Source organism: Penicillium arizonense (genome assembly GCF_001773325.1).
Source record: "Penicillium arizonense strain CBS 141311 chromosome Unknown PENARI_contig001, whole genome shotgun sequence".
Taxonomy (NCBI): Eukaryota; Fungi; Ascomycota; class Eurotiomycetes; order Eurotiales; family Aspergillaceae; genus Penicillium; species Penicillium arizonense.
Genome location: NW_019173278.1, coordinates 2,110,334 through 2,135,379, shown reverse-complemented (window position 1 = coordinate 2,135,379; position 25,046 = coordinate 2,110,334). Strand labels below are relative to the sequence as shown.

At 50.6% G+C, this 25,046-nt stretch overlaps 13 protein-coding genes across 13 annotated transcripts; 7 read left to right on the top strand and 6 right to left on the bottom strand.

Annotated features, from left to right (window-relative positions):
- Positions 1 to 117: 117 nt before the first annotated feature.
- Positions 118 to 1,103, top strand: PENARI_c001G09772 (ESCRT-III subunit protein DID4; the record flags this gene model as incomplete). Its single annotated transcript, XM_022626899.1, has 5 exons — positions 118 to 198; positions 254 to 468; positions 531 to 591; positions 654 to 914; positions 966 to 1,103. The coding sequence occupies 5 exons, from the start codon at positions 118 to 120 to the stop codon at positions 1,101 to 1,103; spliced, it is 756 nt and encodes a 251-aa protein (XP_022493687.1).
- Positions 1,104 to 2,197: 1,094 nt separating this feature from the next.
- Positions 2,198 to 3,442, top strand: PENARI_c001G05576 (uncharacterized protein; the record flags this gene model as incomplete). Its single annotated transcript, XM_022626575.1, has 1 exon — positions 2,198 to 3,442. The coding sequence occupies one exon, from the start codon at positions 2,198 to 2,200 to the stop codon at positions 3,440 to 3,442; it is 1,245 nt and encodes a 414-aa protein (XP_022493790.1).
- A 599-nt stretch (positions 3,443 to 4,041) lies between these two features.
- Positions 4,042 to 5,196, top strand: PENARI_c001G03218 (triose-phosphate isomerase TPI1; the record flags this gene model as incomplete). The annotated part of the gene is made up of 6 exons (XM_022626365.1): positions 4,042 to 4,079; positions 4,168 to 4,447; positions 4,533 to 4,607; positions 4,718 to 4,830; positions 4,895 to 5,109; positions 5,168 to 5,196. The coding sequence occupies 6 exons, from the start codon at positions 4,042 to 4,044 to the stop codon at positions 5,194 to 5,196; spliced, it is 750 nt and encodes a 249-aa protein (XP_022493218.1).
- Positions 5,197 to 5,424: 228 nt separating this feature from the next.
- PENARI_c001G05561 (mitochondrial distribution and morphology protein 10) lies at positions 5,425 to 6,963 on the bottom strand (the record flags this gene model as incomplete). Its single annotated transcript, XM_022626571.1, has 2 exons — positions 5,425 to 6,794; positions 6,867 to 6,963. The coding sequence occupies 2 exons, from the start codon at positions 6,961 to 6,963 to the stop codon at positions 5,425 to 5,427; spliced, it is 1,467 nt and encodes a 488-aa protein (XP_022493299.1).
- Positions 6,964 to 7,219: 256 nt separating this feature from the next.
- On the top strand, positions 7,220 to 8,106 carry PENARI_c001G12153 (ribosome assembly factor MRT4; the record flags this gene model as incomplete). The annotated part of the gene is made up of 2 exons (XM_022627087.1): positions 7,220 to 7,413; positions 7,560 to 8,106. 2 exons carry the CDS (start codon positions 7,220 to 7,222, stop codon positions 8,104 to 8,106), a joined length of 741 nt encoding a protein of 246 aa, XP_022493317.1.
- Positions 8,107 to 8,960: 854 nt separating this feature from the next.
- On the bottom strand, positions 8,961 to 10,418 carry PENARI_c001G12456 (U1 small nuclear ribonucleoprotein 70 kDa; the record flags this gene model as incomplete). The annotated part of the gene is made up of 4 exons (XM_022627116.1): positions 8,961 to 9,703; positions 9,803 to 9,899; positions 9,961 to 10,088; positions 10,157 to 10,418. The coding sequence occupies 4 exons, from the start codon at positions 10,416 to 10,418 to the stop codon at positions 8,961 to 8,963; spliced, it is 1,230 nt and encodes a 409-aa protein (XP_022493035.1).
- A 229-nt stretch (positions 10,419 to 10,647) lies between these two features.
- Positions 10,648 to 11,189, top strand: PENARI_c001G03074 (mitochondrial 54S ribosomal protein mL43; the record flags this gene model as incomplete). The annotated part of the gene is made up of 3 exons (XM_022626351.1): positions 10,648 to 10,686; positions 10,745 to 10,827; positions 10,898 to 11,189. The coding sequence occupies 3 exons, from the start codon at positions 10,648 to 10,650 to the stop codon at positions 11,187 to 11,189; spliced, it is 414 nt and encodes a 137-aa protein (XP_022493287.1).
- Positions 11,190 to 11,772: 583 nt separating this feature from the next.
- Positions 11,773 to 13,004, bottom strand: PENARI_c001G07306 (putative RING finger domain protein; the record flags this gene model as incomplete). The annotated part of the gene is made up of 3 exons (XM_022626704.1): positions 11,773 to 11,919; positions 11,977 to 12,792; positions 12,870 to 13,004. The coding sequence occupies 3 exons, from the start codon at positions 13,002 to 13,004 to the stop codon at positions 11,773 to 11,775; spliced, it is 1,098 nt and encodes a 365-aa protein (XP_022493385.1).
- A 398-nt stretch (positions 13,005 to 13,402) lies between these two features.
- On the bottom strand, positions 13,403 to 15,068 carry PENARI_c001G05064 (WD repeat PRP19 family protein; the record flags this gene model as incomplete). The annotated part of the gene is made up of 5 exons (XM_022626515.1): positions 13,403 to 13,869; positions 13,928 to 14,391; positions 14,446 to 14,887; positions 14,939 to 14,983; positions 15,056 to 15,068. The coding sequence occupies 5 exons, from the start codon at positions 15,066 to 15,068 to the stop codon at positions 13,403 to 13,405; spliced, it is 1,431 nt and encodes a 476-aa protein (XP_022493924.1).
- Positions 15,069 to 15,350: 282 nt separating this feature from the next.
- Positions 15,351 to 15,877, top strand: PENARI_c001G10391 (DUF4604 domain-containing protein; the record flags this gene model as incomplete). Its single annotated transcript, XM_022626942.1, has 2 exons — positions 15,351 to 15,378; positions 15,426 to 15,877. 2 exons carry the CDS (start codon positions 15,351 to 15,353, stop codon positions 15,875 to 15,877), a joined length of 480 nt encoding a protein of 159 aa, XP_022493205.1.
- A 363-nt stretch (positions 15,878 to 16,240) lies between these two features.
- PENARI_c001G07589 (GTPase RIA1) lies at positions 16,241 to 19,811 on the top strand (the record flags this gene model as incomplete). The annotated part of the gene is made up of 6 exons (XM_022626730.1): positions 16,241 to 16,303; positions 16,358 to 16,378; positions 16,457 to 17,397; positions 17,451 to 18,977; positions 19,046 to 19,359; positions 19,432 to 19,811. The coding sequence occupies 6 exons, from the start codon at positions 16,241 to 16,243 to the stop codon at positions 19,809 to 19,811; spliced, it is 3,246 nt and encodes a 1,081-aa protein (XP_022493984.1).
- An 894-nt stretch (positions 19,812 to 20,705) lies between these two features.
- PENARI_c001G03438 (exosome non-catalytic core subunit CSL4) lies at positions 20,706 to 21,419 on the bottom strand (the record flags this gene model as incomplete). Its single annotated transcript, XM_022626387.1, has 1 exon — positions 20,706 to 21,419. The coding sequence occupies one exon, from the start codon at positions 21,417 to 21,419 to the stop codon at positions 20,706 to 20,708; it is 714 nt and encodes a 237-aa protein (XP_022493437.1).
- A 459-nt stretch (positions 21,420 to 21,878) lies between these two features.
- Positions 21,879 to 23,926, bottom strand: vac8 (protein anchor VAC8; the record flags this gene model as incomplete). Its single annotated transcript, XM_022626935.1, has 6 exons — positions 21,879 to 22,210; positions 22,264 to 23,013; positions 23,065 to 23,310; positions 23,365 to 23,478; positions 23,529 to 23,649; positions 23,753 to 23,926. The coding sequence occupies 6 exons, from the start codon at positions 23,924 to 23,926 to the stop codon at positions 21,879 to 21,881; spliced, it is 1,737 nt and encodes a 578-aa protein (XP_022493584.1).
- Positions 23,927 to 25,046: the final 1,120 nt, after the last annotated feature.

Genomic DNA, 25,046 nt, shown 5'->3' with positions numbered 1-25,046 from the left:
TTTTGATTTTGCTTATGCGATGATTTCCAAGGTTTCATGACGTCGATCCAAAAGAGGACTAGCGGTCATGTGACCCAGTAATCCGGTGACAGAACGGTAATATTACAATCCCGCTTGATGTCACTGCCTCCGTCTGTTTGTATACCTGCGATCACTTACCAACTCGACCTAACTACCATTTTGCCTGCTATCATGAATGTAAGCTACTCAAACTCTGTAATGGTGACCATGGTACTCAAACAGATCTTCTCAGATCGTCGAATGGGCTTTCGGAAAGCGCATGACGCCCGCGGAGCGTCTGCGCAAACACCAGCGTGCCTTGGACCGAACACAGCGTGAGCTTGACCGAGAGCGCGTGAAGCTGGAGAACCAAGAGAAGAAGTTGGTGCAAGATATCAAGAAGAGCGCCAAAAATGGACAGGTCGGAGCCTGCAAGATCCAGGCCAAGGACTTGGTCCGGACACGGAGGTCGCTTCTCCAGAGCTGTTTATTGATCGCAACCGTCATGGCTAATTGGACAATAACAACAGATATATCCAAAAGTTCTATCAAATGCGCACGCAATTACAGGCCATCTCTCTCCGCATTCAGGTACGAGCGCGGCCTTATCTGTTACCCCTCCATCTCATGCGCTGACTGTTGCTACCTCACAGACCGTTCGAAGCAATGAACAGATGATGCAATCCATGAAGGGAGCCACGATGCTTCTGGGTAGTATGAACAGACAGATGAATCTCCCGGCGCTGCAACGGATTGCGATGGAATTCGAACGAGAGAATGACGTTATGGACCAACGGCAAGAGATGATGGATGATGCGATCGATGAAGCTACCGGAATGGAAGGCGAAGAAGAGGAAGGGGAAGATATTGTGAAGGAAGTTCTGGACGAAATTGGTGTCGATTTGAACCAATCGGTTTGTCTCCCCTAAGCATCGACAGGTGACACTTAGCTAACATACTCCAAGTTGGGTGAAACACCAGCGGATATACAAAAGGCCCCCGTAAACGAGACGCGGGTTGCGCAGGCTATTGGGGGCGGTGGGGGTGGAGGCAATACGAGTGACGACGACCTCCAAGCAAGGCTGGACAGTCTTCGACGATGATTACTTTACGACTTTTTCATTCTACGCCATTGATGACAGGCGTCGGTGGAATATTACTTTTTGAGCCAAGCCTCACTTGAATTTAGTTGCCTTGCTGTTCTTAGCATGCCGTTGTAAACATTTCCTGTTGCCTATCCATTACATCTCTTATTCTGTTTCCTCAGGTATCCTCAAAATCATAGGTGGATTGCCCCATGTTCTAAATATAGCGTGACTTGTAGGTTGCCAACGATGCAGTTGTTCGACTTAACCTCGAATCAGAAAAGAAGGACATTTGGAGCCTCCAGCATTTAGCGTCACACTCTCAATAATTTGGATAATTTGGGACACTGGTCCTTTCTGCAAGCTTCTCTATTCATTTTGCTTTTTAAAACGATTTGCAGTTGTACTTCTACTTTGCTCTCAATTTACTAAATGATGGTTGGCAATCCAGTCTCAGAGTATATAATAGACTTATACAATCTTTTCAGTATTCCTCATATCAGGTGACCCAGTAGCCTAAAAATCATATCATGAAGTAGAAAGACCCTGCAGGCCCGATGATCATGTTGTTCTGTGCGGCTCAGCAGGTAACACACCCATGCGGTAAGGAGATTCTCCAATAAGTTGTAAAATTCCTCGGTGTCGATCCAGCGCTGTCTGCGCTTAATAGCTGCCTGCTATCTAATCGTGTCATGATAAGATCACCAGACTTGGTGGGGTGGTCAAGCCTTGGGGCCGTATAGAGAACTATGCATAAAAGATCCTGGCACAGCACCAACATCTAACCGCAAAAGGCCGAAAGCAGAAAGCCACAACGAATCGAATTGACGTAAGAGTCGCAAGATAATAAAATAATAAACACGAATGCCAAGCAAAACCCGGGCAACTTACGGTTTGAGACAATGGGGTCAATAGTTGGCTCGCCCCCATGATGAGGCTGAGAGCTGATAACCCGGGTAAAGCTTTCAAGCTGACCCGCAGCTTGGAAAAAGCCTTAGGTCTAGAGCAACTGCAGATAAATAGTTGCCAGATTTCTGTTGCTATTGAAATATACTAAGACTTTTCTTTCCTTCTCTTCCTGGCCTTAAACCTACATACGATACCTAGAGACGATGACTATCCCTAACTGCGATACTGTCAACAGTCCTTCAAATCATCCTCAAAACAATATTGGTAGTCCATGTCGACAAAAACAGCTCAACAGCCGCTCTCAAACCTTTCCTCAAAGCTCTGCAGGAAAGATTGAACCAAATCTTCCGGCCTACGAGGGTTACACTTACTCCCAAGCGGACCCCGTTCCTGGGCAAAGCGCAACGTGGACCCGTGTGGAACGAACCGACATGAACATAAGCCAACATGAACTCTTTGAACTGGTACAGAAACGGGGAAGTAAGAAGTCGGCGGCACAACAATACCAAAATTTATCATCGATCACCAGACGAGCGCATATCAACCAACTGATCGACGAACAACGTCGCAGGAATCCACTCGTTGAGTGGAGTTGTGTGTATGCCAAAGAATATTCACGGCCTTCCGAGGCCCCCAATGCTCGTTATGGAGACTACGAGACAGTCTCCATGAATGTCATTCTTCTGAAAATGCCAAAGACTCAGATGTATACCAGAACACAAGCCGGGGATTCAGGGACTAAACACTCGGATCCTAGCTTGGAGACGAGTTACCGGGCACCAAAGCGAGACCGCTTCATTACATCAAATCAGTCAAGCGCAGCCATCGATAATGTACCGGAGAGTCCAGCGCCTAGCCCTGCCAACAGCAGTGAGACGAGCTTCGAGCATAGTTCGGGCTGGTCATCCGATGGCAGCAGTGATGCAAACGCCAAATCGATGCTATTTGAGAAATTTGACGAGACCTCCGAGACTGACGACTCAGAATCCACGTGCAACGGGCATCAAGAGGTACGGTTGATGCGACCTTATCTCAGACAACAGGCTGAGATTCCTCAGCCTGGCAGCCCTCGTGGCCGCGAACCCAGCCACACCCGTGGAAAGCCAAATAGTCGCAGCCTTGATCGCAGACAAGAGAGAAATATTCCTCTTCGTAGTCAATTTGAGCTACCTGCGGCAAAGACCATCGGTCCGAAGCGATTTGATAGGGGTAGATCACGCGGATCCATGCCTGGGGGGCGATACAGAATGCAGCTGATGAACGACAATGAGACACGGGGCCAAATGCTTGATAACCGTAAGGCAAGCATTGGACATCGAGAAAAGAGACTCAAAAGAACTTATTATGAAGCCCTCGAGCTAGAGCAGCGTCAATCGGTAAAGGATATTTCCCCGGTTTGTCGCTGCACTTGTCGTTGTGCTATCAAGGAGAAGAGAGAAGTTGATTGATTAAGTTGATCTGTCCCTTTTTTTGCCCTTGTGGCTTCTTCTATCTAGTCTTCTTGTCAGCAGAACTACGTTTTGGGTGCAGTTGTTTCGACTTACTCGGGTCCACCTGGATTCGAGCCGTCCCGCGTCACTGAACTAGGAAATTGGAGGAGATTCTTCGACACGGGAGCTGTGTTCTCCGTCAAATTGTTACTTCTTCGGGATCACATGAATGGGATTTTGAATGATCGTGTCAACATTCAAGTCAATTTTTGCGAGGCAGACGCTTGGTATAACGATCTATACGATCTATACCGACTGCGTACGTAGCCGTTTATAGATACCATGTATAAGTTTAAGGTAAATAGACTCAATGCCATAATTTGGGACATTTATTCCACATTTTCCCGACGTGCATGTACATGTATGCATACTTTGACCCTTAGATCGGCGGTTATGTCATAGAATTCGAGAGTGTTGCCCGATAATTCAGGCAACAAAAGATGTGCCCCTCCATTTAATTTACTTCCCTCCCACCTCTACTCTCCTCTCCTCTCCCGTATCAACTTCTTTCAAACCTTCTTCTACATCTTTTCAATCCTCTACATACATACATCATCATGCCTCGCCAATTCTTCGTCGGTGGTAACTTCAAGATGTACGTCAGATCGAGCTTCACTGCCCCGCGTCGATACCTTTCCATCATCACTGCATCCGCGAAAGAACGCGCAATTGACCCTATACAGGAACGGTGTCTCTGAGAGCATCGCCAGCATCGTGAAGAACCTCAACGCCGCTAAGCTCGACTCCACCACCGAGGTCGTCATCTCTCCTCCCGCCATCTACCTCGCTCTGACCCGTGAGCTCGCCAACCCCAACATCGGCGTTGCTGCCCAGAACGTCTACGACAAGCCCAACGGTGCTTTCACCGGTGAGATCAGCGTTGAGCAACTCCGCGATGCCAAGATCAACTGGGCTGTCATCGGCCACAGCGAGCGCCGTGTCATCCTTAAGGAGAGCGACGAGGTATGCATCTCCGCAGTTCTCCCAAACCTCAACTATCCACATCTCTCCCAACGTGAAAACACCCCAACTAACCTCTACTGAACAGTTCATTGCCCGCAAGACCAAGGCTGCCGTTGAGGGCGGTGTTTCCGTCATCCTCTGCATTGGTGAGACCCTTGAGGTACGTCATTTCTACCCAGTTTTCTCATTTTCGTCCCGATGTGGGTCATCGGGACAATGCCGGCTATTACTTTTGTAAATGCATCCCGCTAACACCCGACTCTTATGCAGGAGCGTGAGGCCAATAAGACCATCGAGGTCGTCACCCGCCAGCTCAACGCTGTCGCCAAGGAGCTCAGCAAGGAGCAATGGGAAAAGGTCGTCATTGCCTACGAGCCCGTCTGGTATGAACTTACCTCATGCCCTTTTGTATGCATGCATTTGAACATACCTAACGTTTCATATTAGGGCTATCGGTACCGGCAAGGTCGCTACCACTGAGCAGGCTCAGGAGGTCCACGCCGCTATCCGCAAGTGGCTCAGTGAGACCATCTCGGCTGAGGCTGCTGACAACGTTCGCATCATCTACGGTGGCTCCGTCAGCGAGAAGAACTGCCGTGAGCTCGCTACCCAGCCCGATGTTGACGGTTTCCTTGTTGGCGGTGCCAGCTTGAAGCCTGCGTGTAAGTTGATATTTATATCCAAAGGTGGAATGACAGTTCATACTAATAACCGGTATAGTCGTCGACATCATCAACGCCCGCATCTAAGGGTATTTCAGAATAAATTAATACCCCATAGTACCCTGACATCAGAGCAGTTAGCTCTGGGATGCAGGAGCCAGGTAGAGATTAAAAGCTTGGAATGTCAAATATATTGCCATGAAACTTATGTACAATGATGGAAGTATATCTTGATAACACATAGTCGTCGCTTCGACAGCGGTTAAATCATCCCAGCCTCAGTAGTCAAACAAAAACGCGCAAAAAGCGCGCATCCTATGACGAGTACAACACAGACACGCCAACCCCGCGCCAGAACGACATCCCAGCACCCCCGCCTGCACTCTGGGCCGACCCGCTCGCCGAAGCCGAAAGAGAAGGCGACGGAGAAAACGAACCCGGGCCTAACCCGACACCGGCGCTCACAAGCAACTCCTTAACCCTACCCTCCCAGAGCAGCCTCACATTCCAAGACTGATCAACACGCAGTTTAATGACAGAGTCACTAACCTCCGCCTCACCATTCTTCTCAGAGACGAGGGACTCGGGACGAGCCGGGTCGTCCAGGAGCGGGGAGGCCGGTGAACCGGGCAGGGAAGCGCCGATATCATGCAAGCGCATTTTGCGGCGGGCCCATTCGAGGCCGTCATCATCGTCGGACTTTGATTTCTTGGTTTGGCGCCATAGCTCACAGCCAGCTACCATCTCGCTTTCCCAGCTGTAGACGTTGAAGCCGAAGCGGGAGCTGAAGGCGAGGTTGGGCGAGGCGCGAAGGGAGTATGTTGTTGATAGAGAGCCCGTTACTGGGGTTAGGGTTAGAGTTAGTGTGTAGGGGAATGTTGAGATTGGTGTTGGGGTAGGTGAGAATTTTGATGTTGATGATAATAATGAGGAGCGCGAGGATGAGGGGACTTCGGTGGCTGCGGGTAATGTGCTGAAGCGGAGACCCGTTGACATGCCGACTAGTGAGGATACTGGGGAGTAGTAGGCTTCTGCGCCTGCGGATAGGAGGGATAGTGGTGGTGGCGCATCGTCGCGTGTGTATCGAGGGTCTGGGCCGAAATTCCATAGTCCGCGCCAGCCGAATAAGGCGTTGTCTGTGCTGAATAGATACTCGTTACTGTACTTCCCTGTGTCGTGGGATAGTTGTGTGAGCATTGAGGCCTGTGGTGCCGAATTGGACAGCGGTGGTCCTTGTGTTGAGCAGACTGCTAATGATAGTTGCATGGTGGTCGAGATCCTGCGCAGGAAGAGCGCATATAGAGTTGTTGGTGGCGGGAGGTGCAGAGAAGCATAGAGGAGAGTTGCTTTACGCTTGGCTTCTTCTTCTGGATTACTCTCTCCATCTTTGCGGTTCCCTTCCTTGAGCCCGGGGATGCTCACGCCGTCTAATAGGGAGTCCCATCCCCAGGTTTGTGCCGGGGCTGTGGGAGCCTGCACTTGTCGGTAGCCTGGGGAGATCTTGCGAAGTGGGATCAATGCGCTGCTACTTGGGAGGTTGTTGAAAGGGACTGTGCTGAAGAGATATGATACTGATCCATCGAGTAATCCAACGGTGCCGAGGGTATAACTGGTCGCGAAATGAGGTGTGGATAGCGAGGAAAGATGAACGCGTAACCGCTCCGGAGTTGAGAAATCAAGAATCGCTGCGCCAAATATGTTAGTTGACAGTTGAAGCACGCCACAGACCCTTGGAGGATCGACTGCCAGTCACATACATTGAGCGGTAGTAGTTAGAGAGGAATACGAATTGTCGCGATTCCAGTTGGTCGCCTCGGCGAAGGAGAGCTGGATGTAGTCCATGAAATCCAGCATTGTACAGACTGAGTCCCTGTAGGCGACAATGTGAACATTCGCAATCGAGACCAAAGAACAGCGAGCACTGGAGGATGGAGAGTTGAAATTGAAGTTGAATTGCCCTGAGGATCACAGCTGATTTCCCATTTGGGTTAGTGTTGGATAAGCCCGGGCCCATGTTAATCCGGTTATCAGCGAAGAAAAAATGTCTGTGGGGGAAACATTCAACCTCTCGTCCGAATTCATTGATTCTTCAATTCTCCCATAATTCATCATGCCTCGTTCAAAGCGTGCGCGCGTCGTTCACGAGTCCAAGACTGCCAAGAAAGATCACAAGGAGCAGACCCGCCGTCTGTACGCCAATATCCGGGAATGCATCGAAGAATATGATCATCTTTTCGTCTTTGCGGTCGATAACATGCGGAATACCTATCTGAAGGATGTGCGCACTGAGTTCGGTGACAGCCGGTAAGCGGAACCTCCCCAGACAGTCTTTGCATGAAATATCGTATCAGAAAAAGCGCCAGGACACCAGCGTTCGGATCTGATATCGAATATTGATATGCATGTCTACCACCCAAGAAAAAGAATCTAACATACATTTCTCATTGCAGTGTCTTCTTCGGCAAGACCAAGGTTATGGCCAAGGCCCTCGGCCAGAGCGCCGAGAGCGAAGCCGCTCCCAACGTGCACAAGCTCACTCCTTACCTCACCGGCGCCGTCGGACTTCTGTTCACCTCGCGCACCCCGGAATCAGTGATCGGCTACTTTGAAAGCTTCCGCCCCCAGGACTTCGCCCGCGCTGGAACCGAAGCCACCCGCTCTTTCACCATTCCCAACGGCCTGGTCACCGCACGTGCCGGCGAGATTCCAGCCGAGGATGACGAGCCCATCAGCCACACTATTGAGCCCGCACTCCGCAAGCTTGGTGTCCCCACCCGCCTTGTCAAGGGCAAGGTTATGCTTGAGTTGACTGAGGGCCAAGAGGGTTACCCCGTTTGCCGCAAGGGCGAGACATTGGACTCACGGCAGACGACACTGATGAAGATGTTCGGTGTTACTTCTTCCGAGTTCAAAGTTGACCTCAAGGCTTACTGGACCCGAAGCAGCGAGGAGGTTAAGATCCTGGAGAGCCAGGGTGACATGGAGGTTGATGCATAGATGGGATTTTTTTCTTGATTTTTCCGTTTTTCTTCTTTCCCTTTCCCATTCGGCTTCCGTGTGGTTGAAAAAAAGAACTCTGCTGGGCATCTTATGGAGTTTGGTGAGGGCGCTTCCTTTGCAAATATCTTGAAGACTTGCGTTATATTCCTCTATTTCTCTCGTCTTTATCCGGAGGGCCTTCTTCTGGATCATGAGCCTATGATAAGATTTGGATACCAGGTCGAAAAAAAAGTACACAAGTCACTTATTTATCTTTTATGAATCTTCGGAAATTGTAGTGCAGAATCGCTAGTCGTATTACATAGGTTTGCATCTAACTAGCAAGTTACCTGCTTTCTGTCATTGCCATGGTCCTTACCTGGTCTTACCTGAGCGTCACTTGATTCCATATTTCATGTTTCGCGCAGAAGACCGACTAAAATACAAATACTTACCCTCGGAGAGAGTAAATGAAACTCCATCAGGACCAGGAAGAAAAGTAGAAAAAAAGAAAAATTGAAACACAAGTGAAGAAGAGGAACACCGGGCAAAACAAAGATAGAGAAAACGGGGAATACAAGCAGTTCATGAATGTTCACCTGATCTGTTCACTGGTATGCATGTGAACTAACAAGGGAGACGGAGAATGGATACTTCAGAGCCAAGCATGAAGCAGAAATTGCAGCGTGAGTTGGAAACATTGGATGTTTTGTGATCGTCATGATGTAGATCCGATACGTGATGGGCCAACGTCTTGATGTGCCCCCTTACCCTTGCGCGAGAACACTTATAGAACTGGGCAGATCAGTGATACCCACTAGTCAATCAGGACTGAAGAGAATAAAGGGAAGATCCGGGAAAAAAGTGAAGACCTAATATCTTCTCCTGGAGCGAGGGTCATCGTATCCGGCATCATCCTCACGGTGTCGCTTGCGGCCATAGTCTTCCCGGCCGCCACTGGTGCTACCACCATACCTGTCGCCGCTGCCGCGCTCACGATCACGGTCCCGGTAACGGTCTCCACCACCTCGGTCTCCAGTTCGGTCTCCCATACGGTCATCGCGGCGATCTCTGTAACGATCATCGCGGTCATCACGGCGTTCACGATCACCATAGCCGTCTCCTCGGGGTCGGACGGGCTCTGAGTTGCTTCCAGTAACACCACGGTCAAATCTGCCACCACCACGGTCACCACCGCCGAAACCTCCTCGGAAGCCTCCACTGCGTCCACCACCGGGTCCAGAGGGAGCGTTAGGGGGTGCTTGTCCACCTCCACCGAAGCCGTTGCGTCCACCTTGATATCCAATACCACCACGAGGGCCACCGAAGCGGTCACCACCACCGCGGAAGCCACCACCACCACCACCACCACCACGGAAACCACCACCTCTGCCACCAAAGCCGCCGCGGAAACCGCCTCCAAAACCACCGGGTCCAGATGGTGCGTTGAATCCAGGGCCACCGGGTCGAACTGGCATGGCCTTGGTGTAGCCACGTCCTCCGAGACCACCGCCAAAGCGACGAGGCTTCCATCCCCTGGTCGTACGTCCACGCTCGACATCTACCAAAACCCGTCGGTCCTTGATCCGGATTCCATCTGTTTCTTTGTAGGCCGCTGGTAGTGGGCAAATAACTGGTGTCAGCAACATATCTTACCGCAAAACGGAACACATGGGTGATTTTGGTGCCAGAGGGAATGGCGTGACTGTGATACCTTTCATGTCCTTCTCGCGCTCGTAGACGATAAATGCATAGCCTTGGTGGGGCTTCTTCTTCTTCTTGTCTGATACTGTGTCCTTGACAAGGGTGATCTGAAGTCGAGATGTTAGCCTTTGTAATTGCCAAAGAAGAAAACTGCACACCAAAACGTACTCTTTCAATGGGGCCAAAGCGGCCGAACTCTCGCTCCAGGTCGGATTCTTTGACATCATAGCTGAGGCGCGCAACAAAGAGAACCTTGTAGGGGTCGCCACGAGCATGCGGATCATTTTGGGGATCGACTGTGAGCGAAAAACATTGTGTTAGTATCGTGGCATAGGAATCAATGAGCAAGAAAGAGAAAACATACAATTTTGCATCCCTTCTGTTAGTTGCTTTTCCTGGTTCTCTTTCTTCTCTGCGTCCTGGCGCGCCTTGCGCTGCAGCCAGCTTTCAGTCGCATTGTATGGGACCTCTTCAGCGTAGGACTTGGCCTCAGCAAGATACTGGGCGACACCAGAGATGGTGCTCTTCTTGCAGTCCTCTGGGGCGGGATCGGTTGGAGCCAGATAACGAAGGGGGGGACGGGGTTGGAATAGCGCCAACAATGGCGGGGGGAGCTTGTCAGTCATTCTCACGATAGACCTGGTGAGAACCAGATCAGGTGTGGGGTGAAGCTGAAGTATGAAGAGTAAAGCCTCAGATCAGGAGTGAGAGCTTCGCGCTGGTCTTAGCGTGTAAGCTGGCGCTGTAGCCGCCATTGGCGCCCGCGCTCACCGCCCTGTGCAATCACGTGCACTAGAAAATGCCCCGAGAACCGCCCGCGAATCGATCAACCACGAACAAGTGACGACGATAACAATGCCTGTGCGTGGAATCCGGACAGCGACGACGGCCCAGGTATGTGGACTTTGACTTTCCCATGCAACCTATTGAAGAACCCCGCTAACCCACTTAGAACGGCGCCGGCGCCTTCATCTTACAATGCAAACGCCTTGATTTCCATTTCTGCAATTCGGGAGGTAGCTCAAGGGGCATGGTGTAAGTTTTGTTTGAACGTCACGAATTATCATCTTCGGGTTATTGGGAACTCACACAATGGACTTCACAGTGCCTTCCTGCAGAACAATCTCAAGTCTTTCGCCCGCCAAAACCCTCAGATCGAGATCCGGGTCTCTCCCCGACCACAAAAGCACCCCCTCATCAAGGGCCTCTACATCAACGGCCGCGAGAAGCCTGTCTGTGTACGGAACATGGAGCCCAGCGAGATCCTGAAGAAGGCAAATCTTCTCAAGGAGGCCAGTGGAGAGAAGTTGAAGCGGACCAAGAAGCCTGTCACAAGTTTGAACGAGAGTGTGCGTGGTATCTGGTCTCCGTACCACGGCGATCTGCGTGGTGTATAGATCAAATCGTTTTCTGTTTATGGTGTTCGTTGCCTTTCAGCGGTGGTGACTATCAGGTATCCCCACTGCAACATACTGTACTATTGACCTGGGTTCTCTTATATTTTCTTCATTCTTGTCTATTTGCTCGAAGCTTATGGTGTTCTGACCCTATCTATTATGCATATCAAACTCAAGCCTGCATCAATCTGAGGACTACTAGTCTGTTTGAATGATCACCTTATACAATGGTTCGTGGTGTAGTGACGATGAAATATACCAAGTGTTGTTTCTATATAACATTTTAAGAGGCAACTCAAGTATCTATACATAATACTGAAGTTTACATGCAAGACAGTAAGTTTGCTAGGTAGAATTGCTAAATAGACAAAGAAATATTTGATAGAAACCAAGTTCATGCGTGGCTGATAGAGATCAAAGTCCCATCTGAAAAAATATAGTCCCGTATAAGTTGAAGGAAAAAACGCACGCCAGTTCCATGCAAATTGGGTATCGACGAAATAAGAGTTGGCCCTAACACCATGCAAATGTGTGATCGCAGTAAACGAAAAAAGCAAGAAGGGAGGGAAAAAACCAGTGAGTATCAGAGGAAAAGATGGAATAAAGCAGTTGGACTGCTCAAAGATACCTCGCAGCCTGCAATCTGGCACTTGGAGAATGGCTTGGTCTGTGAGTTTGACTTTTTGGCCCTTGATTTCGACCGATTCTCAGCGCATTCGCCACAGTAAACCTGAAAGATGGTTAGTTTTTCAATGCTCGGTTGTAACCTGAGATGGGTGATACGAACATGTCCGCATTTTCTGGAAACGTATATTTGCCCTTTGGATCCTTCTCCAACACCCAACTCCTCATGGCAGTTAGGGCAAATGGCCACATCATAATCCGATATCGTTCGAGTGAAGCCCTTCGGGGCCGGATCTGGTGATTTGTATGACTCTTCTCGGGACGATGATCGTGTGGACTCATCCTGAGGGTGCTGAGTGTCGAGTGAAGGATTTATTGGAAAGCCAGTGAGCCCATAGTCAAGCCCCACCGGTAGGAAGTCCCCGATAGACATGGGCCGGAACTCTTCCCCTTCAGCCCACCGACTTCTGTTGTACCAGTTTCTTGTTGGTCGCCTTTCAGCTGCCTCGGATCTCCCCGAGACCCGACTCATGTGAGACCAGATGTCGTTGTAAGGTCTGGGTTCTAGCGGCCTGGGTCTGGTGGTAGCCCCAACAAACTGGACATCAGGGCTACTTGACGAGGCATCTGCGGCGTCGTTGGTAGGCTCGGCGTCCACATCGATCACATCATGCGCATTCGTCTGAGGAATATGAAGTATATCCTGAGGAAACCGCAAGCTCGTCCGGGATTGGGTTGGCGAGGGTAAAGTGAGGTCCACTGATCGACTTTGCGGAGGAATTTCAGATTCACGTGTCAAGTCAACTATCTCTGGGTCGTTTGAGGATCTGACCGGACGCCGGTAATCGAATCCATCTCCGTGAAAGCGTGGCAAGCTGATGGATTGATTCTGAGGACGATCTCGAGGGGGATGAAAGTGTTGATCCCAGACGGCACGGGTAGTGCCATCGGATTCTTCGGACATTTCGTGATACGTTCGCTGGAAGAAAGATCGTGTTAGCAGAGCTTCTTGTCTGATCAGTTGCCCCGCCCGTTTCACGACTGATGAAAGCGTACCTTGGGGCCGTTAGGCAAAAATGGGAGGTTTGGACTGCCACTCATGCCAAATCCTATGCTATGGGGCAAGGTTATGGGACGAGGAGCATATAGTATCCCCGGACGAGGTGGTGGAGGCATCTGAATGGCATCCATCTTTGTTTCGATGCTCGAGTCTCCGGGCGGTCTCATTCTGCCGGCTAAATAGGGCGGTGGGGAAATCAGTGGCGGTTGCGAGGAAGATCGTCAGATCTGCTGGCGAGTTGGCATTTATAGATCGCGGTCCTGGGTGTGGGACCTATATATTAGCAATAAAGTTATGAGTTACCAGGCGAAAGGAGTGTTCATCTCATTCAGTATCGATCCGATTGAGTGATCGTATGTCACTCTGTTTCGGCAACGGCCTCATGTTTCACGGGTGCCAGCACAAGCTTGTCTGGAAGTTACCTGACTTTTCTTCTTCTTTTTGTAATAAAGACTGCAGGAAATTGGAAACAAAACACCATTTGAGGATTCAAAGATAACCAGCTTTAAATTACACACTATTTTCCCGATCATGACTGTGCCGCCAACACTGTGACTGCGCCCGCCTCATTCAATGCTACAATGCTCTGAGCAGCTGATCCCCATGCCACAGAAGTAGCAGGAACAGCGCTCCGCAAGGGCTCTGACCACGTCTTGGAGGCCTTGGTAAACTGCTGGACGGTGACTCCGCTGGGTCCACCGGTCAAGAGATATTGACCAGTGTAATCCCAGAAGATAGAGCTGATCTGGCTGCCAGTCTCCAACACCTTGGTTTCCTTGGAGCTGCGCAGATCCCAGATCGAGACCGTAGTAGATTTGTCGGCCACCGCGGCCAGGAAAGTACCATTCTCAGAGAAGAACAAACACTTGACTGGGCCTGACATCGCGTAGTCTGCGGCTGCGGCACCGGTCTTAACGTCGAAGATCTTGACTTGTCCATCTGCACCACCAGCGGCGATCAAATGGCCATCTGGGTGGAAGTTGACAGACAACAAAGCTAAACCAAACCGTTAGCATTATATTTCGATATAAAGGTTTGCAGAACATATGCTTACCTGCGTCAGTGAAGATTTGGGAAGCCACGGTGTTGGTAGCCAGGTCGTAGAGGACATAGCTCTTGTCAACACCGACAGAGGCAACAATATCACCAGTAGCATGCACAGCCACACCTGTAACCTCGCCAGCGTGAGAGTTGAAGCTAGCGACTTCAGCCCCGTTCTCAAAGACCTTCACAGACCCGGTAGACGATCCAACAACAGCCTTGTCGCCGGCCCAAGTCGCATCGGTGACCGGACCATCTGTCTTCAAGGTCTGCACCACACTCTTCTGAGAAAGGGAGTAGACACCAACCACACCATCAACACCACCAATAAGAGCCAAATCGCCGGTCGAGTTGACAGACAGAGCGCGGCCACCGGGGTAAAGGGGGTCGGAGGACTCAGTTGGCTTGAATGTGGAGATAGCGTCAGCTGAGGCCCAGCCCTCGGGGACTGCACGCTTGCGCCGAGTCTTAGAAAGCCTGTAGATATGTTAGCTGAAATTAACATAGGATGGAACCATTGAGTCCACGTACGCTGCTTGTGTGTTCTCAACCCGTTCCAGCACCGCCTGGGGCAAGCCTGCAGAGTCGACCTGCATAGCATCACCAGCGCCCGCGGACCTAGTAGCGCCGACGGAAATGTTCGAAAGTGCCTCGCGGGCATCGTCTCTCTCCTTTGTCAACCGCGCGATCACTCGCACTGCGGCATCATGCTGATAGAGCGCGGAGCTAAGCTCGCGCCTCGTCTGTGCCAGGTTTTGCTGTAGGGTATATGTTTCAAGAGCGAGGGCGTCCCATTCCTCCTGGAAGACACTGAGAAGAGACGGGATGGAGGTAAGGGTGGGAGGTCGGGGCCGGACAACGCGCTGCGACTTGACATCGACCAGGTCATCGGTGCTGAGTTCTTCGCCGTTCACGGGATCTTTGCCATGTTCGGCAATGTATGCCTCGATAAGACGCTTTTCAAAAACGCTGCCTGTTTAATTATCAGATATGGTGTGCGCGCAAGGCGATTCGAAGAACTTACCGCTCTTGGAAGAGACGACGGGAATTTGAGGTGCCTCTCCAGAGACTGCGATGAATTTCAATTAGCGAATTGGTCCAGTTATGACGACATAAGCGCAATGGATCATAGACCACTCACTAGCACAAAGCATGGTTAATTGGGGTGGGTTCAACGAGGTGGTTGGTGAGGACTTGACGCGGAGCAGGCTCCTTGGGACTTTTCGATGGTGTCCCATTTGGGTTTAGCGCCTGGAGCTGTTCACGGTGCTCGTCTCGCAACTTGGACTCTTCTCTTCTTTGTGAGATCTATATATTCTATATATTCTTGTCGGAATGTATATTTGCTAATGATTTACTGAATTGGCTGAGGAGAGCAGAAAGCTTCAGAAAAAGGCTACAGATTAACAGCTGCAAACGTTTGACTACATCCCACCATGTCTAAGAACCCCAAGTTTGAATATGGTACGTCGCTCAAATGTCCTAGCAGGCCTTTCTAATATATGATCTAGATGCGAAGGAGCCCGCATTCCTCCAAAAGCTTCGGGGCCAATATGGCAGCAACACCGGTCGCTTAGAACGGCCGGCCGTACGAGCGACCAGACTCAAGGTCAACAAGGATGACGATGACGATGAGCCCACCTATGTCGACGAAGAAAGCAACGAAGTGATCTCCAAGGAGGAATACAAGACCCTGGTGCGCGAGACCGGCCAAACAGAAGAGGACAAGAATACTCCGAAGGACAAACCCGCAGGGGACGAAGACGGAGCGGAATCTACCAGCAAACAGAGCAATCTGACTGAGATTGGAGGTCAGAGGAAACGAAAGCAGGCCAGAGTCGTGGGCGAAGAAAAGACAGAGAGCGAAGACAAGAAGATCGAGACTGAAGAAGCTCAACCCAAGGCGGCCACCAAGAAGGCAAAGAAGCCCAAGAAAATAAAGCTCTCCTTCGATGAGGAGTGAATCCCAACGGAAAATATATACAAGGTCTTTGACTTAGCAGATTGAAGGCCGCCGACGCATGGTGGACTCAGCGCATGCCTTCGAAGACTCATAGTGAGTCAACGCAACATCGGTTGTATAGCGTCATAGGTCGCCAAACAGCTTATTAGGCCGACCACATAGAGTAATAGCGAGAATATTCGAGCTGATGTAAATATAGACTTACTTTTATCTAATACTGTCGCCTTGTAAATTAAATAATTGTGGCAGACCTGGTCCATCACATACTGTCTCCATTTATCAGCAACTTTTTTTTCTTCGGATCCAGTCGCCTTCCCGGCTCTTCCTCTCCAAACATTCAGCTCTTGGACAGACTCAGTCAAGATGCCTGTGGTTAATGTCGACCAGCTAGTCCGCCTGCAACGGAAGCCCGAAGACATAAGAAATGTGCGTGCCCCTCCATCCCACTCTGATGTCAGGCTTTATACTAACTCCAACCAGATTTGCATTTTGGCTCACGTCGTAAGTAAAGGCACCCAAATAACAAAATCGTGTCCGAACATGTTCTGGAATACTCACAATCGTCTTTTTGTCGTTTAGGATCATGGAAAGACATCGTTGACAGATAGTCTTATAGCCACCAATGGCATCATTTCACCTAAGCTAGCAGGAAAGATCCGCTACCTGGACTCTCGCCCAGATGAGCAGCTGCGAGGCATCACAATGGAATCTTCAGCCATTTCATTGTTCTTCTCAATGCTCCGTCGCCCAGCGCCAGACGCAGCACCGGTGCCCAAAGAGTATCTGATCAATCTGATCGATTCACCGGGACATATTGATTTCAGCAGTGAGGTCTCAACGGCATCGCGTCTTTGTGATGGTGCTGTTGTTCTCGTTGATGCAGTCGAGGGCGTGTGCAGTCAGACTGTGACTGTGCTGCGCCAAACCTGGGTTGAGCAGCTGAAGCCAATCCTGGTTATCAACAAGATGGATCGTCTGATCACGGAATTGATGATGAGCCCCGCCGAGGCATTCTCCCACCTTAGTCGACTGCTTGAACAAGTTAATGCCGTTATTGGTAGCTTCTACCAAGGTGAGCGCATGGAAGACGATTTACAGTGGCGTGAGCGTATGGAAGATCGCATCAATACTTCTGCCACTCGAGATCAAGACCGCAAAAAGCAATCGGCAGATGAAGATGCCGCTCAAAGCATTACGGAGGCGACAGAATTTGAGGAGCGCGACGATGAGGATCTCTACTTTGCCCCCGAGAAGAATAACGTCATCTTCTGCAGTGCCGTTGATGGCTGGGCTTTCACCATTAGGCAATTCGCTGCCATCTACGAGAAGAAGCTCGGAATCAAACGAACTGTCTTGGAGAAGGTCCTCTGGGGTGATTATTACCTGGACCCCAAAACCAAACGTGTTTTGGGTCAAAAGCACCTGAAGGGCAGAGCATTAAAGCCGATGTTCGTTCAATTAGTGCTTGATAGCATCTGGGCAGCATATGAAGCCACCACAGGCGGCGGAAAGGGCAAAGGGTAAGTTGATAGCCTCGTATTCTTCTTATTGTATCAATACTCACTGTGAACAGAGACCCAGTCCTGCTAGAAAAGATCACCAAATCTTTGAATATCAGCATCCCAGCATATGTTTTGCGCTCTCGTGACCCCAAGAACATAATGACTACGTTGTTCTCTCAATGGTTGCCTCTATCCACTGCTGTGCTTGTGTCTGTCATTGAATACCTCCCAAGTCCACCGGCTGCACAGGCTGCCCGACTGCCAGAAATGATCAAAGCATCACCTGGGTCAGAATTCATCAGCAATGATATCAAGAACGCCATGGTCGATTTCAAGACAGGCCCCGAGGAGCCCGTCGTAGCATACGTCAGCAAAATGGTCGCAATCCCCGAAAGCGAGCTTATGTCAAGCAAGAAGCGAAGCGGCGGTGCCATGACTGCAGATGAAGCCCTTGAAATCGCTCGTCGCAAGCGCGAGGAGATTGCGAAGATGCAGGCGGAGGCCAAGGAGAAACAAACCGATGAGTTCGAGCGCATGACTACATTTTTCCAAAATACCTCGTTGATCACCGAGACAACTGACGAGCCGGAGGAACCAGAGGAGAAGGAGGACCCAGACCATCTTATTGGCTTTGCCCGCCTTTACTCAGGAACCATCTCTGTTGGAGACGAAATCTACGTACTGCCGCCCAAGTTCTCACCAGCCAACCCGCATGCAAGCCCCGAGCCGAAAAAGGTGACTGTCACAGACTTGTACCTGCTCATGGGTCGAGCTCTCGAGCCCCTCCAGTCTGTGCCAGCCGGTGTTGTCTTCGGTATTGGTGGCCTTGCCGGCTACGTGCTCAAGACTGGCACGCTCTGCAGCCGACTGGATGGAAGTATCAACTTGGCCGGAGTGTCGCTCAACACTCCACCCATCGTTCGTGTTGCGCTGGAGCCTGTCAACCCAGCCGATCTCGGTAAGATGGTTACTGGCCTGCGCCTGCTTGAACAAAGTGATCCTTGTGCCCAGTACGAGCAGCTTCCCAGTGGTGAACACGTTATTCTCACCGCAGGCGAGCTGCATCTGGAGCGTTGCGTGACAGATCTCCGAGAGCGGTTCGCCCGGTGCGAGATCCAAACTGGTGAGGCTATCGTCCCTTACCGGGAGACCATCGTCTACGGTCCTGAGATGGCCGCACCTAAGAACCCCGAGCTTGGCCGTGGAGGTGTATTGTCGGTTTCCGCTTCCAAGCAGATGACGCTTCGACTGCGCGTGGTACCTATGCCTGAAGCCGTCACAGAATACTTGACCAAGAATGTCGGAACTATCAAGCAACTTCAGCTGGAGAAGCGCTCTGAAGCTGAGGGCAAGGCTGATACCGAGGCTGCAGTCGAAGCGCAAGAGTCAGCCGCTGTCGATGGTACCGGCGAGTCACACGAGGGCACTATTCTCTCCAAGCAAAAGTTCCGCGAGGGACTAGAGAAGGTATTCAACGAAGCTAAAGAAGACAAGGAGCTATGGAAGAACGTCGTCGACCGGATCACAGCATTCGGACCTCGCAGAGTCGGCCCTAACATTCTAGTCGACGCAACAGCAGTCAACACCTGTGAGAAATTGTAAGTGCACCAAGAAGCAAACCCGCCATGTCTACCATTGACCTAAATCTAACAAACCCTCTTCCCAGCCTTGTCGACGACCCCAAGCAACAAATCGCCGGTGACAACCAGCAAGCCCTCCTAGTCCGCGACTTCAATGACAAGATCGCCTACGCCTTCCAACTGGCAACAGGTCAAGGTCCCCTATGCCAGGAACCAATGCAAGGCGCCGCCGTCTTCCTAGAAGACCTATCTGTCCAAGCCAACAGCAACGACGAGCTAGATATGGGCCGTCTAACGGGCGAAGCAATCCGACTCGTCCGCGAAGGGATCTCTGCTGGATTCCTAGACTGGAGTCCTCGGATCATGCTCGCAATGTACAGCTGCGAGATCCAAGCAACCAGTAAGCCTTCCCCATTCCCAATCCGTAACCCACACACTTAACCCCAGAACTAACACTCAACCCCACCAAAAGCCGAAGTCCTCGGGCGCGTCTATGGCGTAATAACCCGCCGCCGAGGCCGAATCCTCTCAGAAGTAATGAAAGAAGGAACACCCTTCTTCACAATCCTGGCCCTGCTGCCAGTAGCAGAATCCTTCGGATTTGCCGAAGAAATCCGCAAACGTACATCCGGCGTCGCGCAGCCGCAACTTATCTTTGCAGGCTTTGAGGCGCTTGATGAGGATCCGTTCTGGGTTCCTGCTACTGAGGAGGAACTTGAGGATCTCGGTGAGCTTGCTGATCGGGAGAACGTTGCTAAGCGGTATATGGATGCTGTGAGGTCTCGGAAGGGTCTTGTTGTTCAGGGGAGGAAGTTGATTGATGCTGAGAAGCAGAAGACTTTGAAGAAGTAGATTGTTGATGTTGATTTGGGTAGATGGGTATAAAATGGATATTTATTGCATTGTACTGTATATTGTTTTTCATTCTCATTTTATGGTATTTGAATTGTGCGTATGATGTTGGTAGTTGACATGGTTGATATTGGTATTTGATATCTAGTTTCCATCTAGCAGTATCGCAAGAGATGGATGTCACTCCGACAAACCCTCTGTCGGGTCTCAGCGGGTAGATCTAGACACGACAGACAAGAAACTAGGAGGATCACAGATGATGAGAGCCATCTGCGTATTCTTCGAATGATGAACTTCAATCTTCCTCTTTTGACAAACACAGCCCAACATGGATCAGGTCTCGGCTGTGTATACTAAGGAGGATAGTAAGATCTACTACTTGGCAAAGGAAGCAGGGTTGCCATGATGTTAGTTACTTTGGTGAAGGGGTGAGGAGAAGAAATTGGCGGAAACGGTTTGCATTGTATTCTGAAATCATGAGTCCGCGGGGTATCTTCATTTTGAAATCGTTATTGATATCGATATCCTGTACAAGTGGGTGTGTCCGAGTCAGCTCAAGGAACAGGTGGCCTTGAGCTCCTAGACATTGTTGGGGTTTGATTAGATGCCATGCTTGAGAGCATAGAACAAGCATGGGAGCTTGAACAACGTTGCTCGCAGAGGCGTCTTTCGAAGTGTAGTCTCGTCGATATCCATTGGTTCTGTAGCATGCGAGGAGCGCATGCTCTCATGGGTAAATCAGACTGCCCAGGGTATCTAGACAGACCAGGACGAAGCCTGCTCGGGTGTTGCAGGCAGTAGTCATTTCTCATCAGCGAACAGCAGACAGAAAGGGTAGCTCAAGCCAAAGCCGCCGCAATCGAAGTTTAAGTTCGAATTCCAAACCCAATGCCCTCAAAAAGGCCTAGCAACCTTCCTCAACTCCCCAGTCCCACTAACCGGATCCCTCATCTCCTTCCAACTAACGGGGAACATCATATTGCCGGCCTCACTGCGCGCCATAACAACACCAAGATCATTGCGCGCAGTAGTAAGATAGAAGAAAGTCTGATCGCCGAGCGAGATCACCGAGCCACGAACAATATCACCAACACGGAACATCTCATCCATAACAACGCGATCCTTCTCGACAGCGCGCACGTCCTCCTTCCGGATTAACGCTTGGAACCGCAGTTCGTCGGTGTTGCTGTGGTTTTCTGGGTTGGCGGCGTGGGTGAGGATAGCAGCGACATTGTCGTTGTCGGAGGGTGTGCGGTTTGGATCTTGCGTCGTGTCTTCTGTCACGACTAGGATTGAGACTGTTGCTTGGCGCTTTTGCACGCGGGTTACTCGTGCCAGGACGATTGAATCGACTGCTGGGAGGGTATTGTAGCGGGGTTTGGTGGTTGGCGCTCCTGCTGCGGCGGGTGTGTTCTTCGTAGGTAGGGTTCGGGAGACTCTGAGAGTTGGTTTTGTGTGGGTCTTTCGTTGAGCTGTCTCTGAGACTACCGGTCCGGCGATGGAGGCGTAGATGAAGGATTGTTGGATGTGTGTGCCTGGTCCGGCTGAGTATGCGGAAACGGGACCGAGGCGTTGCCCGGGGATGGCGATGGGTGGGAGAGAAGCCATTGTTAAGGTGTAGTTGATGTTGAGGGGTGGTCTGGAGTTGGAGAGAGGATCGGTGATTTTTTTGGTGAGCTCCCACTCGGCTCGGGAGTAGGTTTGTCCGCAGCTATATACCCACGACGTAACTACGATACTTGGATTATGAATTGAAACCAATTCCGTCTTCCAGGCAATTAATTTATAGAGCCCATATCTAGCACGAATACACGGTGTATGCTGAACAGGAAGGACAGCGGAACCGGCCCAGAAATACGATGGACATGTAAGAAACAAAAAAAGAGTCCACAATCCAAATGCCCGCTGAGAAGGAGTAACCCGAGTCAAATGAATTCGATGCCCATAAAACACCCAGTGGCGGGGAAAGAAAGTAGGCCAAGTGAAGATTGGCTGAACAGAAAGGACCGGAGAAAATGGCGCGCAGAGGGGAGAATAGACAAAGGACAAATAGACAAAATAGAGAGGTTAAGCTTCCACCAGGGTCTGCTTAGGACCTGCTCCTAGCAGCTCGAGGCAGCGACGGGCGAGGGTGATCACTTCGCCTTCGCCGTCATCCACTTCCTCCTCGTCGGACTCGATGTTCTTGTCCGAAATCGACTTGACCATCTGTACGATGTCTTCAGATCGTGAAATGTATCCGATGAGTTTCTTATCTTCAGACTCGAGGAGTTGGAGAAGGGTCCAGATGGCAATGTGTTGGAATGTTGGATCACCACTGGCAAGGAAACGGTAAAGGTAGCCGTGGATTCCACCATTGGAATCTGCCCAATCGCGAACGAACATGGAATAATCGCCGACTATATTTCATTAGCACCTTCATGGGGGAATTCAGGTGTGAGGGGAAACATACCCTTGGATGAAAGGTTGCCCAGAGCAGCAGCACTGTTGCCTTGGACCTCAATGCTATCAGAATTGGTCAGAGGAATGAGGACGTCGAAGACCCCGAGGTTGAGAAGGTGTGGCTTCAGCTCCTCGCTGAGGGCCAGCACAGCGATCGCAGCGGTCATCTCGGACTGTACAGTGAGAGGAACCCGAAGGACCAAGTCCTTGCATTTCTGGACAGCTCCCGCCTGCAAGACGAGTTCTTTGTTGCGATCGGAGCTTGCAGCAAGGTTACGGAGCGTAGAGATAGCGTGACATTGAATCTCTTCGTTGTCAGTTGAACCAAGCAGATCCACCAGTGGCTTCAAGAAGCCTGCTTCAATGATTGGTGATTCGTTGAGAGGATGAATGGATATATTGCGAATACAAGCGACGGCGGATAGGATGAGAGGAAGGTAGGAAGATTGAAGGAGTCGCAACAGTGGGGAGAGACCCTTTGCGCGGACAATCTCAAGCTGGTATTTCTCGTCGGAGGCGAGGTTGCGGAGAGCGAGCGCAGCCTGACATTGCACTTTCGGGGTCGAGGAATCCATGAGATGAACCAATGATTGTACCAAGCGCGACTCAGTCTGAGCTAGGCGTTTGCGGTTGGTCGAATCAACGGCAATGTTGCTGAGAGCTGTTGTGCAATAGTACTGAACGTCGACATCGGGGGAAGATAGCAGATGGACGAGCACGGGAATAGCGCCGGCATTTACGAGTTGTTGGCGGTTGTCATCTGGTCATGTTAGAGAGTAGGTCCGTATTGGGGGAAACCGCAGTCACCTACCGGAATGGGTCATATTCAGTAATGCGCCCGTCGCATTGCGCTGTACACGCATATCTTTGGATTTGGCCAGACGGATCAGAGGACCGAGAGCGCCGGAGCGAGCAATCTTGGCCTTGTTCTCTTCATGTGTCGCAAGATTCGTGATACATCCGACGGCATTGCATTGCACCTCGACGTTGGGCGACATCATCTGTCGAATCAGGGGAGCCAGCCCCCCGAGGGCGACAATCAAGACTTTGTTTTCCGCTGTACCTAGTCAGCAATCGGAGGCGAGATTGAAAAGGGGGGTAGGGAACCAACCATTGACAGCGAGGTTACCCAGCGCTGCACTGGCGGCTCGTTGTACTTCGATATCGGAGCTCTGAAGGAGGAATAGTATCGGCTCGAGAGTATCGCTGTCGACCTCGCGGACATCTGGAGAATGTCAGGTATTGCATCATCGCCATTCGCCCCATGATACGTACCTCGTTCAGTAATCTCGGCAAAGGTCAGACTGGCGCTTCGTTGCAAGTCGACATTCTCGGAGTAAACCAGCGTACTCAATGCCCGTAGAGGCTCGCCGTCGAAGAAGTCGGTCTCTGCGCGCTGTAGGTCAAAGTCAGTGATGTGCATGTGGCAAGGGCAAGGGCGCGGTCGCCATCACAGGCAAACCCGACTCGAGGCGAGTCCAGAGAGAGGTCGCACGTACGTTCTCCAAATAGCCGAGCAGGTCTGAGACAGCTTCTCGCTCATTATCGGCCAAGGTCGTCTCGTAAATCCCATCTCGCGACCGACCACCGATCGGACCGAGACAGGCTGTGATATGGCACCATCGGTCCACCGCCGACAGGCACGATAGACAGGCGGTTGCGATTCCACTCATGCCTAACAGGCCCGCATCAGGGCCGAAACGAGTCTCGAGGGCAAGAGTGGGGGGGAAGGTGAGAATAGACGGTGAGTTGTGTAAAGCCGAAGCTTTTATTAGGGAGCACAAGGGCGGCGCGTGATAAAAGGAAAATGGCGAAGAGAGTTGGAGGTGTCGAGGTAGAAAGATAGGGAGGGGAGGTTTAGCTCCGCCGAGAGATGGCTGGTAACAAGTTGGATGGTTCTTCTTTCCTGCAATGCAATTCTTAAGTTCTCAAGTTCAAGTTCAAGTTAAGTCAAGTTAAGTCAAGTCAGATCAAGTCAAGTCAAGTCAAGTTCAGCAACCTTCATGTGTTATGTGAGCTTAAGCTCCGATCGAAGCTGTCCACGCTGACCAATGGTCCGTTTACGTCAACACCTGCACCTCCAGGGCTGCACCTCTCTACTCCCTATCTCTCTCTACTCTATACCTACACTCTCCATGTCTAACATTACTATACTTTCTCTATTCTTCCTCTCCCCCTATATACTAAATTCCATCCCAGGGTCCGTGCACACTTCTTGTGATGAAGTTCAAGTGACGCAGAAGATCACCAGACTGGCGATCTCTCAAGGGGGTCAACTGCTCTTTCACATGAGAGATACATGGATATCTCTCTCAACTTGATATCTCACCAGAACTCAGCAGATACGCAGTCGATCCTCCAGAAGATGGCTCTTTCAATACTTTCACCTTCCTGTTTTCTTATAACTTTAGACCTAAGTTAACATATCAATATCATGTTTGTCCCGCTTCCATCGGCTAATCCTGCTGGCCATATCCCGTGGCGCAAAGAGGCAATCTGCGGCTACTTCCCCGCAAAAGAGAGGCAAATCAAAGTGATGAAAAGAAGTAAAAGTAGAAGTAGATATGCCGGTGTAGAGACGAAGAATGCGATCAGCCAACTCCACTTAGGACCCAGGACGGCTGGTAACATCATATAACCAACTGAACCAGACTTTTTCACGCTTTCTTCTTTTCTTTTTTAACTGCACTTTTGATTCTCTGATTCCTCTCCATTCTCCCCCATCATATGATGTCTTACCATTCTTGCTTTTAATCCTCGTGACGTTCGAGTTTCTTTGAATCCTGATCGTCT